General features: G+C 41.7%; 1 protein-coding gene across 11 annotated transcripts in view; it reads left to right on the forward strand.

Moving 5' to 3' along the window:
• Nucleotides 1-9,389, forward strand: part of mbnl3 (muscleblind-like splicing regulator 3) — a 98,972-nt gene extending 89,583 nt beyond the window's left edge. For 8 of the 11 annotated variants that reach the window (XM_061900229.1, XM_061900227.1, XM_061900228.1 and 5 more), the window contains one exon: nucleotides 7,785-9,389. In XM_061900229.1, the coding sequence (XP_061756213.1) occupies nucleotides 7,785-7,927 (143 nt within the window). In that variant the 3' untranslated portion in view covers nucleotides 7,928-9,389. Of the gene's footprint in view, nucleotides 1-3,111; nucleotides 3,201-7,784 lie in introns of all 11 variants that reach the window. The other 3 variants (XM_061900232.1, XM_061900233.1, XM_061900231.1) reach the window with 3 other exon arrangements.
• The last annotated feature ends 9,340 nt before the right edge of the window (nucleotides 9,390-18,729 follow it).

Below are 18,729 nucleotides of genomic sequence, written 5' to 3' on the forward strand. Positions count from 1 at the left end.
TAGCTAATTGCTTTGTAGAATTCAAGAACATGGTTTGTCGTGATACAATATGCAGATGACAGCGGGAGGCAGCGTGCAGGTAAAAAGGTGACTAATGCTTAAACCAAAAATATACAAAAGGTGAGTGCCCCTAAGAAAAGGCATTGAAGATTAGGGAAGGCTATGCAGAACGAAACCAAAACTGAACTGGCTGTAAAGTAAACAAAAACAGAATGCTGGACGACAGCAAAGACTTACTGTGGAGCAAAGACGGCGTCCACAAAGTACATTCGAACATGACATGACAATCAACCATGTCCCCACAAAAAGAGATCGCAACAACTTAAATATTCTTGATTGCTAAAACAAAATAGATGCAGGGAATAGCGCACAAAGGAAGACATCAAACTGCCACAGGAAAATAGCAACAAAACAGGGAAAGCCACCAAAATAGGAGCACAAGACAAGAAGTGAAACACTACACACAGGAAAACAACAAATAAGTCCGGGTGTGATGTGACAGGTGGTGACAGTACACCTACTTTGAGACAAAAGCTATAGTGATGCATGCTTGGTCATGCTTTAAAGTCATATCCAAAAATTGCAACAACAACTTTGTATTGTCTACTGAGTTTCATTTTTTAATTGTAGCTGAGATAGGCGCCAGCGCCCCCCGCAACCCCAAAAGGGAATAAGCGGTAGAAAATGGATGGATGGATGGATGATTTCTACCTCCAGATTTTTTTCATCCATTTTCTACCGCTTGTCCCTTTCGGGGTCGCGGGGGGAGGCAGGAGCCTATCTCAGCTGCATTCGGGTGGAAGAGTGATTTATTTTTCAACTCACATGTAAATAAATACACCACCAGCTCAATTCCGGTCTTTCAACAATGGCTGTTTCTTCAGAATCTAAATATATAATCATATATTACATATAGACTAATATATTGACTAGTGATGCAGCGAAAATGTGGCCGCCTTAAATAGAAAGTTGTGATGAAGTATCCATTTCCACTGGCGACTGCGTCTTTTCAGGCGCACACGAGTGACATAGCCCGCTTAAAGCAGGCGAAAAAGTGGCATTGGGTGTTGCATTCTGGTCGCTTTGCGCTTCGACATTTGGACTGAATCTGATGCGAAGAGATCCAATTTGAAGCACTTTGGAGCGTTTAGACTGGCAAAAAAAAACTATGGAGGGCTCCATTTCAAAAAGAGAGGTAAAACAAAAGTAGTGAACAGAAGGAAAAATTTGTAATTAAATAACGTGAAATGTTGGACAAGCAGAAATGCACAGACCACTGCAGTTTACAGTACGTGCTGCGAAAAGATCAAATTTGAAGCACTTCGGAGCGTGTAGACTGGCAAAAAAACAACAACCATAGAGGGCTCCATTTCAAAAAGAGAGGTAAAACAAAAGTAGCGAACAGAAGGAAACATTTGTAATTAAATAGCGTGACAACGTTGGACAAGCAGAAATGCACAGACCACTGCCGTTTATAGTACGTGCTGCGAAAAGATCAAATTTGAAGCACTTTGGAGTGTTTAGACTGGCAAAAAAAAAAACATGGAGGGCCCCATCTCAAAAAGAGAGGTAAAACAAAGGTAGCGAACAGAAGGAAACATTTGTAATTAAATAACGTGACAACGTTGGACAAGCAGAAATGCACAGACCACTGCCGTTTATGGTTGGTGCTGCGAAAAGATCTAATTTGAAGCACTTTAGCGTTTTTAGACTGGAAAAAAAAAACATGGAGGGCTCCATTTCAAAAAGAGAGGTAAAACAAAAGTAGCGAAAAGAAGGAAACATTTTTGATTAAATAACGTAACAACGTTAGACAGGCAGAAATGCACATACCTCTGCCATTTACGGTACGTGCTGTGCGTGTCAAAATAAAGTATTCCAATTTAAGGTGTGACGCAGGGAAACGCACGTCATAATTTAATCATTTTTTTCCAGGGCTTGTGTACACGGTAACATTCGAATCCAAATTATGACCAGATTAAATCAAGTGTGTCCTTGTACACGTGGCTGATGAAGCGTGTTAGAAAGTATCAACATGTACTGTATCGTTGAATGGAAAAATGGAAAACTATGGATGTAAAGGGTAGGTGCTGAAAGGGTACACAGGAAGTGTTTCTTTTCACAAATTTCTGTCATTAAGTTGGAAACAGGACTACTACTACTGTACATTATGTTACTAGTACTGTACATTATGTAACTAGTACTGTACATGATGTTACTAGTTGTCAGGGTCAAACACTGATGACATCTATTAAACAGACAAGAAGCAAGAAATCATGCAGACACAGAGTTAAACTTAGCTCAATGAGGAGAGACGTTTTGGGCTGTACTCTTAGTTACAGAACCAACCTACGCTCTAAGGTACTGTCCCACGTTCTCCTCTATTTATTTGGGAGGTCCCTGGTTACATCACTGAGGCTGCCTCTGAAGAAAGGGGGTCATCTCAGCAGCCCAGTTAGACACAATATATGACTAATTTATGCAAATATGCTGACGCTCAAGATATCAACCTGTCCCTGCTTTGTTTGCGTCACGGCACTCGATGTTCGCCCTTGGCAGTCAGCAGGCCGGTTCTGGACACAAACACTGATACGAGACGATGTCCCTTTGCACTGATAGAAAAGTAAAACATCAGCACAATTGATAATAACTATAGCAACGGCCTTTAAGCATAAGAGTTGTGTGATAACACTAGTACTGTCCATGTTGTTACTAGTCCTGCACATGATGTTACTAGTACTGCACATGATGTCACCAGTAATAACACAGAGGCCAGCAGGTGGCTAAATACATCAATCCTGTTGATTTAATGTCGGCCTTTCTTCATGCTCACGTCCATTTTTATATACAATTGTCAGACATTGCAGTCTGGTCACATTCTATGACGTGTTTCCTTCCGTTTATCCTACATTCTTCAAACAAAATGTGCCTTCCTTTGCCTTTTACTTAATTTGCGTGTGTTGTGGTACAAACTCACCCTGCCGACAGTGCTAGACCTGTGCCGTTGCCATGGTAACCATATCATTCCTGTCCCCCATCAACCCCCCCCACCCCTCCTCCTGTCCCTCTTCCTGCATCTTCGTCCTCTTGTCTGACCCGCCTGAATAAAAGTTCCCATGATGCACGGCGCCGTCGCTGTTTCGTCGGCCTCGGGCGCAGTCACCAATGTTCCTTTCGCCGAATCCGCCGCCGCCGATCAGGTTTGCACTTTTTTTCATTGAGTTCTGTGGACGTTTCCAGTTGTCATGTTGTGTGTGATGCGTGCTCGCGGTCCATCTTTGCATCGCACATGTGAGCAATATTGAGATAAATGATAATCTGAGTGTTACTGTGGGATTCGTTCCCCCGGGATGTAGGAACATGATTTATTTCTGAAAATCAAAGATGTACTAAAACAGAAAACAAGCGGAGGAAAAATGTGCCGATCGCCCTGGAAACTAAGGCTAACATTTAGCATAGACAAGAAGACAAGGAATACTCACGTAACTGTAGCATAAGCAGACAAAGAATCCAGGCCGACTGACCGGCAAAGGCAGGCTTAAATAATGCCTCTGATTAGTGCTCAGAGGCAGGGGAAAATAATAGGTAACCATGGTAACAAAAACAAACTCAAGAGTGCACAAAACCGGAACTAAGGGAGTCTAAAACTAACAGAACATAACAAAAACACGATCCGGGCCACAGATCATGACAGTGCTTCCCCCTTAAGGACAGATTCCAGAGTCACGGGAGGGCGTAGGGAGGACTTGGCAGTGGGTCGCCAAACCAAGTGTCCCCGCAACCAGCGAGGGAGAGCCTCGCCGCCGCACTTGGCTGGGCGGGCGACCACGGAACGGCCATATCAGTGGCCGACGAGAAGGTGGGCGTGGGTGACGCCAGAACCTCAGCAGCCTAAGAGTCTTAAGCCCAATGCGTGGGCATCCATGAATTGACCCCTGAGAGGGCTGCATGCTGGCGTCTGATGACGAGAGCGGCGCCGTGGGAAGGCCCGCCGGAGACGAGGAAGGTGGCACCTCAGGAAGGAAGAAAAGAACGAAGGAAGCAGCCGTGGAGCAGGAACCGGAACTGGAACTTGCCTCGGTGCAGGAACAAGTACTGGAGCTCGCCTTGGCGCAGGAACTATAGCAAAGATAATGCACAAAGATAAGTTCTGTGGTCAGTGTCAGATATTGTTTGTGACGAACCCCAAGATGCAGAGATGGAGGCAGGCATTGGATAGGAAAACGTGATTTAATAAAGATACTAAAACAAGAACAAACCAAAGGGGTACAACAAAAAGCACGCACGAGGCGGGTAACCAACAAAAAGAGCTAACATGGGAGCTAGAAAACAAAAGGAACTTAGCATGGAAGCTAGCAAAAACTAGCGGGCAGGAAAACAGAAGTCGTACTTATAATATGAAAACAAACTGGAAGCAGGGAACAGAAAACAGTAAGCTCCAAACATCTAACGAATATAGCTTACCGCTACGCTGCAAAGACACGACACGGCACGACAAGACAGGAGCGACAGTACATGACAATAATCCAGCACTCGACTGGAAGACAAAACAGGTTCAAATAGGAGCGGGCTGATTGACACCAGGTGTGGCCAGGTTCCAATCAGCCGCAGCTGAGGGGAAACAGCGCACAGGAAGAAAGTTAGGAAATGACCAAAATAAAAGCGCTGACAGGAAACAAAGAAATACACAGAGGAAAAACTAAAACAAAACCAAACTGTCAGGGGCGAACCTGACAGTCAGATGAAACAAAAATGGAGCTGTTTGGCCACAATACCCAGCAATATGTTTGGAGGAGAAAATGTGAGGCCTTTAATCCCAGGAACATCCTTCCTACCATCAAGCATGGTGGCGGTAGTATTATGCTCTGGGCCTGTTTTGCTGCCAATGGAACTGCTGCTTTACAGAGAGTAAGTAAGTGGGACGATGAGAAAGGAGGATTACCTCCAAATTCTTCGTGACAATCTAAAATCATCGGCCCGGAGGTTGGGTCTTGGGCACAGTTGGGTGTTCCAACAGGACAATGAACCCTAAAAACACATACAAAGTGGTAAAGGAATGGCTAAATCAGGCTAGAATGAATGTTTTTGTCACGTGTGGGTCGCCACTTACTGCGGGGTTGTTCCTCCCAGATGCAGACAGACAACTCAGCGTGAGGTAGGAGATGATTTATTTCTCATGAATCATACACCGAAGATGCAAACAGGCAAAAGCAATACAAAAGGGATCCGTGCCGATCGCACCGGAAGCTAAGGTATTACTTAGCACAGGAATCATAGAAGCTAGGAGACAAGAAACACCAACGTAGCATGTTGCGTGTAAAGAAACCAGACCGAGTGTGGCGAGCAGCGCGAATAAATAGCTCTCTGATTCGTGGTCGACAGCAGGTGAGCGTGCCGACCACTAACCAGAGGCAGATGAACCCAATTAATCCTCATGGAAACCAAAACAAACTCAGAGGTGCAGAGAACAGGAACTAAGGGAGTCCAAAACTAACAGAACTGTCAAAGTTAGTTTGTGACGAACCCCAAGATGCAGAGATGGAGGCAGGCATTGGATAGGAAAACATGATTTCATTAAAATACCAAGACAAAACCAAACAAAAGGGGCAAAACAAAAAGCGCGCACGAGGCGCATAACAAGCAAAAAGGCCTTAGCATGGAAGCTAGCAAAAACAAAAGGAGCTTAGCATGGAAGCTAGCAAAAACAAAAGGCTTAGCATGGAGGCTAGCATAAACAAAAGGCTTAGCATGGAGGCTAGCATAAACAGAATCGATAACAGAAGTCGTTACGTGTTGTACAAAGACAAATAGGAAGCAGGGAACAAAAAACCGTAAGCTATAAACATCTAACAAATTATAGCTTACCGCTACGCTGCAAAGACACGACACAACACGACAGGAGCGAGAATACAGAAGCGACATGCAGTACATAATCCTTTTGTGTTTACTAAATGGAGGTTGTAAGGACTGGTTGGCTGGTTTGTCCCTCCGTGGATGCGTCGACCAGTACACAGCAATGGTAAGTTTAAATTATTTATTAAACTTAAAAGCAGGCTACAAACAAAAAGACTGGAGCTAACAGACAAAATAAACCAAGGGCGCTAGCAAAAAAGCTAGGAATAGAAAACGGAAAAACTAAGACTGGCACGAAGGCACACAAAAAGGAAAAACAATTCATCTGCATGAGAGCTGGAATAAAACAAAGGCTTAGCGTGAAAAGCTAGCGAAAATATACGTACGTGAGGTCACTCGATACTTGTTGCTCAAAGGCAAATTTATGGACCCAGACTGAACAAAAAGAAAAGAGGAAAGCTTATATAGGGAGAAATCAAGGAGAACCAGGTGTGTGTAGAAAACGAGGAGCAGGTGAAATCAATGTGTAACCATGGTAACGGACTAAACAGGAAGTAAGTGGGTCGGAAGAGAATGAAACAAAGATGGAAAAATAAACATGTGAAGATCTGAGTCACGGATTGCAACAGAGGTGACGGCAAACAGACACCAGGTGGCAGTAGTGTACAGAGATTTCATATATATATATATATATATGAATAAGTGGTAGAAAATGGATGGATGGATATATATATATATATATATATATATATATATATATATATATATATATATATATATGTATATATATATATATATATATATATATATATATATATATATATATATATATATGAATAAGCGGTAGAAAATGGATGGATGGATATATATATATATATATATATATATATATAGTAAATATATAGTCTGAATCCGAGCTAATGTCGCTATATCTTTCTGTTCTATCCGCCATGTTTGTTTCAATCAATCAATCAATCAATGTTTATTTATATAGCCCTAAATCACAAATGTCTCAAAGGACTGTACAAATCATTACGACTACGACATCCTCGGAAGAACCCACAAAAGGTCAAGGAAAACTCACAACCAGTGGGACGCCAGTGACAATGCTGACTTTGAGAAACCTTGGAGAGGACCTCAGAAGTGGGCAACCCCCCCCCCCCCTCTAGTGGACCGAAATCAATGGATGTCGAGCGGGTCTAACATGATACTGTGAAAGTTCAATCCATAGTGGCTCCAACACAGCCGCGAGAGTTCAGTTCAAAGCGGATCCAAGACAGCAGCGAGAGTCCCGTCCACAGGAAACCATCCCAAGCGGAGGCGGATGAGCAGCGTAGAGATGTCCCCAACCGATACACAGGCGAGCGGTCCATCCTGGGTCTCGACTCTGGACAGCCAGTACTTCATCCATGGTCATCGGACCGGACCCCCTCCACAAGGGAAGGGGGGACATAGGAGAAAAAAGAAAAGAAGCGGCAGATCAACTGGTCTAAAAAGGAGGTCTATTTAAAGGCTAGAGTATACAGATGAGTTTTAAGGTGAGACTTAAATGCTTCTACTGAGGTAGCATCTCGAACTGTTTGTTTGTATTGGCGTCACACAGTGACGTCACAGGAAAATGGATGGGTAGATTTAAACATAACGAAAATCAGGAGCTTTAAAGCCTTTTTCGGGATATTCCATGATGGGTAAAATTTTGAAAAAAACTTGGAAAAATAAAATAAGCCACTGGGAACTGATTTTTAATGGTTTTAACCCTTCTGAAATTGTGATAATGTTCCCCTTTAAAGGTGTGGACAATGCTGAAGAAACAAGTTGTAGAAATAGGATAAGCTCCAGTTAACTCGTCCAGCATTGAGGACAAGCGGTATGGAAAATTGAACAACTGCGATGGTGGCTCACCCATCTTGTCTTCTCCTTTTGTCTTCCAGTAGAACCTTCCGAGCTCCTGACGCCGGAGCCAGTGGAGCTACAGTGCGTGCCCATGGAAACACACCTCTGCCCGGTCCCCAAACTGCTGATGGCGGCTCCGGTGGCGCTCAATTCAGTAAGCCTTTCCCGACACGCCAGTTAAGCTCCCCAAAGTCAGGTGCGGAGCAGCGAGGCGAGGCGAGCGCTCCGTGCTTGTAAGGGCGCCGGTCCGGGAGGCTCTCCAGCCGCCATGTTCCTACAGCCATACATACCAACACCTTAAAGTGCACACACCACATGCACGCAAACAAGACTAATGAAGACACACCAAGAAAAGACCCTTTATGGGTTGGACTCATCTCATAAGGCAGCCCAACCTTTGACTGTTCAAAGTCAGAAGCTAGTTCTGGAAGAAGAAGAAGGGGAATAGTCGAATGGCTTCACCACCATGACATGTTTACAGGTGGATCCTCCTTCAACTTTTGCTTTGTCCTACGCGGGCGACTTGGTTGCGCCTTGGTTTTAGCTGCGGAGGAAACTTGAAAGCAACATAAAAAAGTCCAAAAGGATTTGATAAAGGCAAACAATATTTGTATTGTCAGTCTTCAAAATCCAAACTACCGTATTTCCTTGAATTGCCGCCGGCGCGCTAATTAATTTAAAACCTCTTCTCACTCCGGCGCTTACCAAAGGCATGCGGTAAATTTAGGCCTGCGCTTATAAATTTGAGTGTGATGTAAGGATACCATCAAGAAAAGCACATTTAATAAAAAAAACATTATTATGGTCTTACCTTCACTTATAAATGAAGTCCATGTGCAGCTCCTTCTGATCAAAAGCCTTGATAACTTGTTTATAGAAGTCTTCCTTATCTTTCTTCAGTTTTGAAAGTCTCTCTGTCTCGATGGAGATCTTCCTTTATTACCTCCTGCTTCGATCTAAAGTCCAGTTTAGAAAAACGTTTTATTTTAGATATGTAATCGTCCATGTTAAAAGTGCAAGCGAGAGGAAAAAATAAACGCTTGTTGTCACTTCTTCTGCAGCCGAGTAGTCGCAAGAAGGATCACTAGAGCCCTCTACCACCAGGAGGCGGGAGTCATTTAATGACTCATATTTGACACACGCAGCTATGGTATATTAATAAAACATAGCTGCTTACTGTTCTTTTTAGCATATTCAATAGCTTGGACCTTAAATCCTACTGAATAGCTTCTAATCTTCTTCACTTTATGCAATTTCAAATGATTGAAATCAGCCTCCTCCATTTTGAAAAGGATTACAGGTGAAGTGTCACTCGTAACGTGACGAGTTTGACCCGGTGGATAGTTTAGGCATATGCTAATTATTTTGCGAAACGAGTTAGAAACGGCGCTAATCCTGAGCCGGCGGTAATGCTAAGCATGCGCTAATTATTTTGCGAAACGAGTTTGACCCGGCAGTAATTCTAGGCAGGGCCATACTATATACCCGGCGGTAATTCAATGATATACGGTAATTGAATCCCAACTCAAAAACAAATAATGCTGATATCAGTTTGAACTTAAAACCTGGTCTCTATTTCCTGTAACAGTTCCAGTGCAACCTCCAAATCAAGACTGTACAAAGTAAACAAAGTTTTACTTTCACTGATATCTTCTTTTTTACCACAGCTGTATGGCAGTTAAGAATGTTACAATATCACTGAACACATCACCTGTGCAGTTCATACATACTTTTAAGACCTGGGAACAGATTTATTATACAGTGGTACCTCGCTTTTCAGCCCAAATTGTGCAAAAATCGAACCAGTTGTTCCTATAACCACCGACGTGTTGTATTTCCTGTTGGTGACGATGTTGAATGATACATGCAGGGTTTCCCCAAACATATTTGATTGTGACGCTGCGCCACAGCTGCATCGGTGGTGGTCAAGCCAGCTAAGATTTCAATAGTCGTTTTCCAACTGTAGGGACTTTTTGGAGTTCCTATAACCGTTTTCGTCCCCGGGCCGTTTTTCTTCGTGCTCCGATGTACAGGAGCCTTGAAAATGAGGGTTTCGTACGTGAAAACAAAATAAATTAATATAATGTCTTGAAGCATCCAGAAAACGACACAGTCTGGCGCTCTTTTTATCTTTTATTGCCAATTTTAGCTAACAGCGGGCCAATTTCCTTTGTTGACGCACGTCTGCGTGTTTCATTCTCAGACACACAACAACACTTTCTCATTCTCCGCCAACGCGGTATGTTCACAGACCGTGGGAGAAATCAACATCATAACACACTAACATACACATTAAACTCAGCAAGTAGTTACAGTTGAAATGTATATATATATATATATATATATATATATATATATATATATATATATATATATATATACATATATATATATATATATATATATATATATATATATATATATATATATATATATATATATATATATATATATATATACACACACTTATATATGTAAAAACAATAGCATAATATTGTTTTTAACATGGCTGTGCAGCACTTTGGAAACGTTATTGTTGTTTAAATGTGCTATATAAATAAATTGGATTGGATTAAATGTGTGTGTGTGTGTGTATATATATATATATGTATACATATATATGTGTATATATGTATATGTATGTATATATATATATATATATGTATATATACATACATATACATATATACACATATATATGTATACATGTATATATATATATATACACACACACACACACATTAAAACCGGAAATATATAGATGTGTTGCCAGTCGTTTTTGTAAGAAGAGATAGAAATAAAATAAAAGTGTGACTAAAAGGATTAGAGGAATCTGTAGGAAAAAAGGTCATCAATGTACATTCTACAATAACACCAGAAATATATAGTACATGTGTTGCCAGTTGTTTTAAAAAAAAAAAAAGATATAAATGAATAAAAGTGTCACTAAAACGATTGGAGGTATCTCTAGGAAAAAAAGTCAACAAAGTACATTCTACAATAACACCAGAAATACATAGTACATGTGTTGCCAGTCATTTTTTGATAAAAGAGATAGAAGCAAAATAAATATGTGACTAAAAGTATTGGAGGAATCTCTAGGGGAAAAAATGTCAACAAAGTACATGCTACAATAACACCAAAAATATATAGTACAAGTGTTGCCAGTTGTTTTTTGATAAAAGAGATAGAAGTAAAATAAAAATGTGACTAAAAGTATTGGAGGAATCTCTAGGGGTATAAAATGTCAACAAAGTACATGCTACAATAACACCAAAAATATATAGTACAAGTGTTGCCAGTGGGTTTTTTTTTAATGAAAGAGATAGAAATTAAATGAAAGTGTGACTAAAAGCGTTAGAGGAATCTCTAGGTAAAAAAATGTCAACAATGTACATTCTACAATAACACCAGAAATATATAGTACATGTGTTGCTAGTTGTTTTTTGATAAAAGAGATATAAATAAAATAAAAGTGTGACTGAAAGAATTGAAGGAATCTCTCGGGAAAAAAAGTCAACAAAGTACATTCTACAATAACACCAGAAATATGTAGTTCATGTGTTGCCAGTCGTTTTTTGGTAAAAGAGATAGAGGTAAAATAAAAATGTGTGTGTATTGGACAAATCTCTAGGGGGAAAAAATGTCAACAGAGTACATGCTACAATAACACCATAAATATATAGTACATGTGTTGCCAGTGTTTTTTTTTTATTAAATGGATAGAAATTAAATGAAAGTGTGACTAAAAGCATTAGAGGAATCTCTAGGGAAAAAAATGTCAACAATGTACATTCGACAATAACACCAGAAATAAATAGTGCATGTGTTGCCAGTTGTTTTTTGATAAAAGAGATATAAATAAAATAAAAGTGTGACTAAAAGAATTGAAGGAATCTCTAGGGAAAAAAAGTAAACAAAGTACATCCTACAATAACACCAGAAATATATAGTACAAGTGTTGCCAGTGTTTTTTTTTTATGAAATAGATAGAAATTAAATGAAAGTCTGACTAAAAGCATTAGAGGAATCTCTAGGGGAAAAAATGTCAACAATGTACATTCTACAATAACACCAGAAATATATAGTACATGTGTTGCCAGTTGTTTTTTGATAAAAGAGATATAAATAAAATAAAAGTTTGACTATAAGGATTAGAGGAATTTGTAGGAAAAAAAGTATACAATGTACATTCTACAATAACACCAGAAATATATAGTACGTGTGTTGCCAGTTGTTTTTAAAAAAAAAATTGATATAAATAAATAAAAGTGTGACTAAAAGGATTGGAGGTATCTCTAGAAAAAAAAGTTAACAAAGTACATTCTACAATAACACCAGAAATATATAGTACATGTGTTGCCAGTCGTTTTTTGATAAAAGAGATAGAAGTAAAATAAAAATGTGACTAAAAGCATTGGAGGAATCTCTAGGGGGCGAAAATGTCAACAAAGTACATGCTACAATAACACCAGAAATATATAGTACAAGTGTTGCCAGTGTTTTCTTTTTTTAATGAAAGAGATAGAAATCAAATGAAAGTGTGACTAAAAGCATTAGAGGAAACTCTAGGGAAAAAATGTCAACAATGTACATTCTAGAATAACACCAGAAATATATAGTACATTGTTTTTTGATAAAAGAGATATAAATAAAATAAAAGTGTGACTAAAAGGATTAGAGGAATCTGTAGGAAAAAAAGTCAACAACAATGTACATCCTACAATAACACCAGAAATATATAGTACAGGTGTTGCCAGTCGTTTTTTGGATAAAAGATAGACATAAAATAAAAGTGTGACTAAAAGGATTAGAGGAATCTCTGGGGAAAAAATGTCAACAATGTGCATTCTACATAAACACCAGAAATATATAGTACGTGTGTTGCCAGTTGTTTTTTTTAAAAAATGGATATAAATAAATAAAAGTGTGACTACAAGAATTGGAGGAATCTCTAGCAAAAAAAGTAATCAAAGTACATTCTACAATAACACCAGAAATATATAGTACAAGTGTTGCCAGTCTTTTTTTTCTATCTATAAAACAAATATAAATTAAATGAAAGTGTGACTAAAGGAATTAGAAGAATCTCTAGGGAAAAAAATTTAAACAATGTACATTCTACAATAACACCAGAAATATATAGTACATGTGTTGCAAGTTGTTTTTTGATAAAAGAGATAGAAATAAAACAAAAGTGTGACTAAAAATATTAGAGGAATCTCTAGGAAAAAAAGTACATTCTGCAATAACACCAGAAATATATAGTACATGTGTTGCCAGTTTTTTTTGTTTTTTTTTATAAAAGAGATAGAAGTAAAATAAAAGTGTGACTAAAAGGATTACAGGAATGTGTAGGGAAAAAAGTACATTCTACAATAACACCAGAAATATATAGTACGTGTGTTGCCAGTTGTTTTTTGATAAAAGAGAAATAAAATAAAAGTGTGACTAAACAGATTGGAGGAATTTTTGGGGAAAAAAGTACATTCTACAATAAGCAGCAACAATTCAATAAAAAATAGAAGTTACAATAATTAATAATAACGGATTTGTTTGAATTGTAAGTTTACTTCTTGTTGCCCTTTTTAAGGAAAAATTATGCGTTATAGCAAATAATGGACCTTAGCAATCCCGGGGAAACCCTGATACCCACGCCGTACAATAAAGGAAGATGTTTGTCAAAAAGCTGGGCGGAAGAAAAACGGGGCACCGCTGTATTGTCACTATCTCCCACGGGGGAAATAATCCCCCCACTCCCACAGGCTGAACCACTGAACTGTGTCATGAACCACGGAGTCAACTGTGTCATGAACCACTGAGTCAACGATGTCATGAACCACGGATTTAATTGTGTCATGAACCACGGATTCAATTGTGTCATGAACCACTGAGTCAATTGTGTCATGAACCACTGAGTCTACTGTGTCATGAACCACTGAGTCAAATGTGTCATGGACCACTGAGCCAACTGTGTCATGAACCACTGAGTCAACTGTGTCATGAACCACTGAGTCAACTGTGTCATGAACCACTGAGTCAACTGTGTCATGAACCACTGAGTCTACTGTGTCATGGACCACTGAGTCAAATGTGTCATGAACCACTGAGCCAACTGTGTCATGAACCACTGAGTCAACTGTGTCATGAACCACTGAGTCAACTGTGTCATGAACCACTGAGTCAACTGTGTCATGAACCACTGAGTCAACTGTGTCATGAACCACTGAGTCAAGTGTGTCATGAACCACTGAGTCAAGTGTGTCATGAACCACTGAGTCAACTGTGTCATGAACCACTGAGTCAATTGTGTCATGAACCACTGAGTCAATTGTGTCATGAACCACTGAGTCAAGTGTGTCATGAACCACTGAGTCAACTGTGTCTTGAACCACTGAGTCAACTGTGTCATGAACCACTGAGTCAACTGTGTCATGAACCACTGAGTCAACTGTGTCATGAACCACTGAGTCAACTGTGTCATGAACCACTGAGTCAACGGTGTCATGAACCACTGAGTCAACTGTGTCATGAACCACTGAGTCAACTGTGTCATGAACCCTTTGAGTCAACTGTGTCATGAACCACTGAGTCAACGATGTCATGAACCACTGAGTCAAATGTGTCATGAACCACTGAGTCAACTGTGTCATGAACCACTGAGTCAACGGTGTCATGAACCACTGAGTCAACTGTGTCATGAACCACTGAGTCAACGGTGTCATGAACCACTGAGTCAACTGTGTCATGAACCACTGACTCAACTGTGTCATGAACCACTGAGTCAACTGTGTCATGAAGCACTGAGTCAACTGTGTCATGAAGCACTGAGTCAACTGTGTCATGAACCACTGAGTTAACTGTGTCATGAACCACTGAGTCAATTGTGTCATGAACCACTGAGTCAAGTGTGTCATGAGCCACTGAGTCAACTGTGTCATGAACCACTGAGTCAAGTGTGTCATGAACCACTGAGTCAAGTGTGTCATGAACCACTGAGTCAACGGTGTCATGAACCAATGAGTCAAGTCAAATATGCACTATATTGCCAAAAGTATTTGGCCACCTGCCTTTACTCACATATGAACTTAAAGTGGCAACCCATGGAATTGTCCAAAATGTTTTGGTATCCAGGGGCATTCAAAGTTCCTTTCGTTGCAACTGACTCCTGAAAAACAACCCCACACCATAATTCCTCCTCCACCAAATTTCACATTCTGCACAATGCAGTCCGGAATGTAGCGTTCCCCTGCCTACCTCCAAACCCAGACTGGTCCATCAGATCGCCAGATGGAAAAGCGTGACTCATCAGTCCAGAGAAGACGTCTCTATGCTCTAGAGTCCAGTGGTGATGTCCTTTACACCACTGCATCCCACGCTTCGCATTGGACTTGGTGCTGCATGGCTTGGATTCAGCCGCATAGCCATGGAAAGCCATTCCATGAAGCTCTCTGCGTACTGTACATGGGCTAATTGGAAGGGTCACATGAAGTTTGGAGCTCTGTAGCAACTGACTGTGCAGAAAGTCTTTGCACTATGCGTTTCAGCATCCGCCGACCCCTCTCTGTCAGTTTCGGTGGCCTACCACTTGGTGGCTGAGTTGCTGTTGTTCCCAAAACTCTTCCATTTTCTTATAATAAAGTCGACTTTGGAGTATTGAGGAGTGAGGACATTTCACGACTGGATTGGTTGCACAGGTGGCATCCTAAGTCCATTCTCTCACAAATGTTTTAGAAACAGTCTCCATGCTTATGTGCTTGATTTGATACACCGGGCCAAGTGATTAGTCTCATCAGTTGGATGGCTGGCTTAAATACTTTTGGCAATGTAGTGTATTTAGGGATATCCCAAAGTTCTCCTGGGAAGGTGTGGAGTTTGAGGAGTGAGTGAGTGATTGTTTTTGATTGTAAAAAAAAAAAGCATCTGCACTATTTACTATATACTAATATCATGTTGGCCTGGAAGTGTTGAAACGTTTAGTTGTCATCATCCAACATCTATATGCAAGCAGGTCAAACTTTTTCATGCAGAATGTCATTTCATTCTACCTGAAGAGGCTCCGTCGTAAGTTTTATTGCTCTCCAAGAGCACCCGGGTGTGTGTCGTTAACGAGCTGTCTTTGAACAAGAAAGTCGAAAAGATGCTAAAACAAAAACTGGCGATCAGTTGCAGAAATGAAAGGTGCCTCAATACTTTGCGAACTACTTTTAGTATTGTTTGCTGCATGAGTCACAAACATGTTGATGGCGTACAACAGGGGTGTCCAAACTACTGACTTCTAGTCAAGAAGTGACGTAAATTATTTTTATGTAGCGCTTTTCTCTGCTCTGCCGTGGTTAGAGTTTCCGCCCTAAGATGTGGAGGTTGTGAGTTCTAACCCTGGCCGAGTCATACCAAAGACTATAAAAATGTGACCCATTACCTCCCTGCTTTGCACTCAGCATCAAGGGTTGGAATTGGGGGTTAAATCAACAAAAAATATTCCTGGGCGTGGCCACCGGTTTATTTGGGTAGGCACTCCATTTATGTCGAAATACCATGGGTCATGTTGCTACTAATGATAATAATGGATTAGATTTAGGCAGCACGGTGGAAGGGGGGTTAGTGCGTCTGCCTCACAATACGAAGGTCCTGAGTAGTCCTGGGTTCAATCCCGGGCTCGGGATCTTTTTGTGTGGAGTTTACATGTTCTCCCCGTGAATGCATGGGTTTCCTCCGGGTACTCCGGCTTCATCCCACCTCCAAAGACATGCTCCTGGGGATAGGCTCCTCCCACCTCTAAAGACATGCACCTGGGGATAGGCTCCTCCCACCTCCAAAGACATGCACCTGGGGATAGGTTCCTCCCACCTCCAAAGACATGCACCTGGGGATAGGTTGATTGGCAACACTAAATGGTTCCAAGTGTGTGAATGTTGTCTGTCTATCTGTGTTGGCCCTGTGATGAAGTGGCGACTTGTCCAGGGTGTACCCTGCCTTCTGACCGAATGCAGCTGAGACAGGCTCCAGCGACCCCCCGCGACCCCGAACGGGACAAGCGGTAGAAAATGGAAATGGATAGCGCTTTTCTCTGCTCAGTGGCCTCGTGGTTCGAGTTTCCGCCCTGAAATGGGTAGGTTGTGAGTTCAATCCCTGGCCGAGTCATACCAAAGACTATAAAAATGTGACCCATTACCTCCCTGCTTGGCACTCAGCATCAAGGGTTGGAATTGGGGGTTAAATCAACAAAAAATATTCCTGGGTGTGGCCACCGGTTTATTTGGGTAAGCACTCCATTTATGTCGAAATACCATGGGTCATGTTGCTACTAATGATAATAATGGATTAGATGTAGGCAGCATGGTGGAAGGGGGGTTAGTGCGTCTGCCTCACAATACGAAGGTCCTGAGTAGTCCTGGGTTCAATCCCGGGCTCGGGATCTTTCTGTTTGGAGTTTACATGTTCTCCCTGTGACTGCGTAGGTTCCCTGCGGGTCCTCCGGCTTCATCCCACCCCAAAAGACATGCACCTGGGGATAGGCTCCTCCCACTTCCAAAGTGATGCACCTGGATATAGGCTCCTCCCACCTCCAAAGTGATGCACCTGGGGATAGGTTGATTGGCAACATTAAATGGTTCCTAGTGTGTGAATGTTTTCTGTCTATATGTGTTGGCCCTGTGATGAGGTGGCGACTTGTCCAGGGTGTACCCCGCTGTGACAGTCGCTCGCTGTCGTGCGGGTTCAATGGACCATCAAGGAAGGACAGCAGGTTTGACTCGCTTTATTTTTCGATCAAAGCTTGTCTTCAGGTCGGGTCGCTTTTCAGCTCCTTCTCTGCTGCTCGCCCCTCGGTTGCTTCAGTCGGCCGCGTCGTCGTCGTCTTGCTCTCTGTTGCTTTCGGTACTCAGGTTCTGCTGCGGGCTCTCCTCCTCCTTCCCCCTCACCCTCCTCCGCTGCCGCCCTTTTATACAGCCAGAGGAGATTCATTGAATGTGTCCCGGTGTGCGAGCCACGCACCTGATCTCGCTTGTAGCGTCACTCCCCGGCATGCCCCGCCTCTCCACTCAGCCGCATTCTCCGCCTCCTTGCCACCATCTTGGGCCGTTGCTCGTTCCCCGGCTGCACCTCTCCACACCCGCCTTCCGCCCGAATGCAGCTGAGATAGGCTACAGCGACCCTGAACGGGACAAGTGGTAGAAAATGGAAATGGATAGCGCTTTTCTCTGCTCAGTGGCCTTGTGGTTAGATTGTCCGCCCTGAGATGGGTTGGTTGTGAGTTCAAACCCCGCCCGAGTCATACCAAAGACTATAAAATGGGAGCCATTACCTCCCTGCTTGGCACTCAGCATCAAGGGTTGGAGTTGGGGGTTGAATCACCAAAAATGAGTCCCGGGTGCGGCCACTGCTGCTGCTCACTGCTCCCCTCACCTCCCAGAGGGTAAACAAGGGGATGGGTCAAATGCAGACGACACATTTCACCACACCTAGTGTGTGTGTGACAATCATTGCTACTTTAACTTAACTTCTCTAGTGACTCAAGGCACTTTTACATAGTGAAAGCCAATATCTAAGTGACTTTTAAACCAGTGTAGGTAAAGTGGTCTTGCCCAAGGACACAACGGCAGTGACTAGGATGAAGCGGGGATCGAACCCGGAACCCTCAAGTTGCTGGCACGGCCACCCTACCAACCGAGCTATACCGCCCCCGGGTGCAGGAAGGAACTGCGTCACACTTAAAGGGGAACTGACACTTTATTTTGGGGGGATTTTGCTTTGATTTTGATCATTCACACCGAAAGAGACAAGCGGTAGGAAATGGATGGATGGGTTCACAATCATCATGAGAGACAAGAAGACAAAAGTATTTTTTTTTTATTTTGCATTCTAACTTGTAAAAAATGGTCTCGTTCTAGGCGGCTAGCAATGCAGCTAATGTTAGCAATCATTTTTACCATGGAATCACTTACGAAATATATTAAAAAAAGCACCAACAATACTTAGTTT

This window comes from Nerophis ophidion, linkage group LG05, assembly GCF_033978795.1.
Source record: "Nerophis ophidion isolate RoL-2023_Sa linkage group LG05, RoL_Noph_v1.0, whole genome shotgun sequence".
Lineage (NCBI taxonomy): Eukaryota > Metazoa > Chordata > Actinopteri > Syngnathiformes > Syngnathidae > Nerophis > Nerophis ophidion.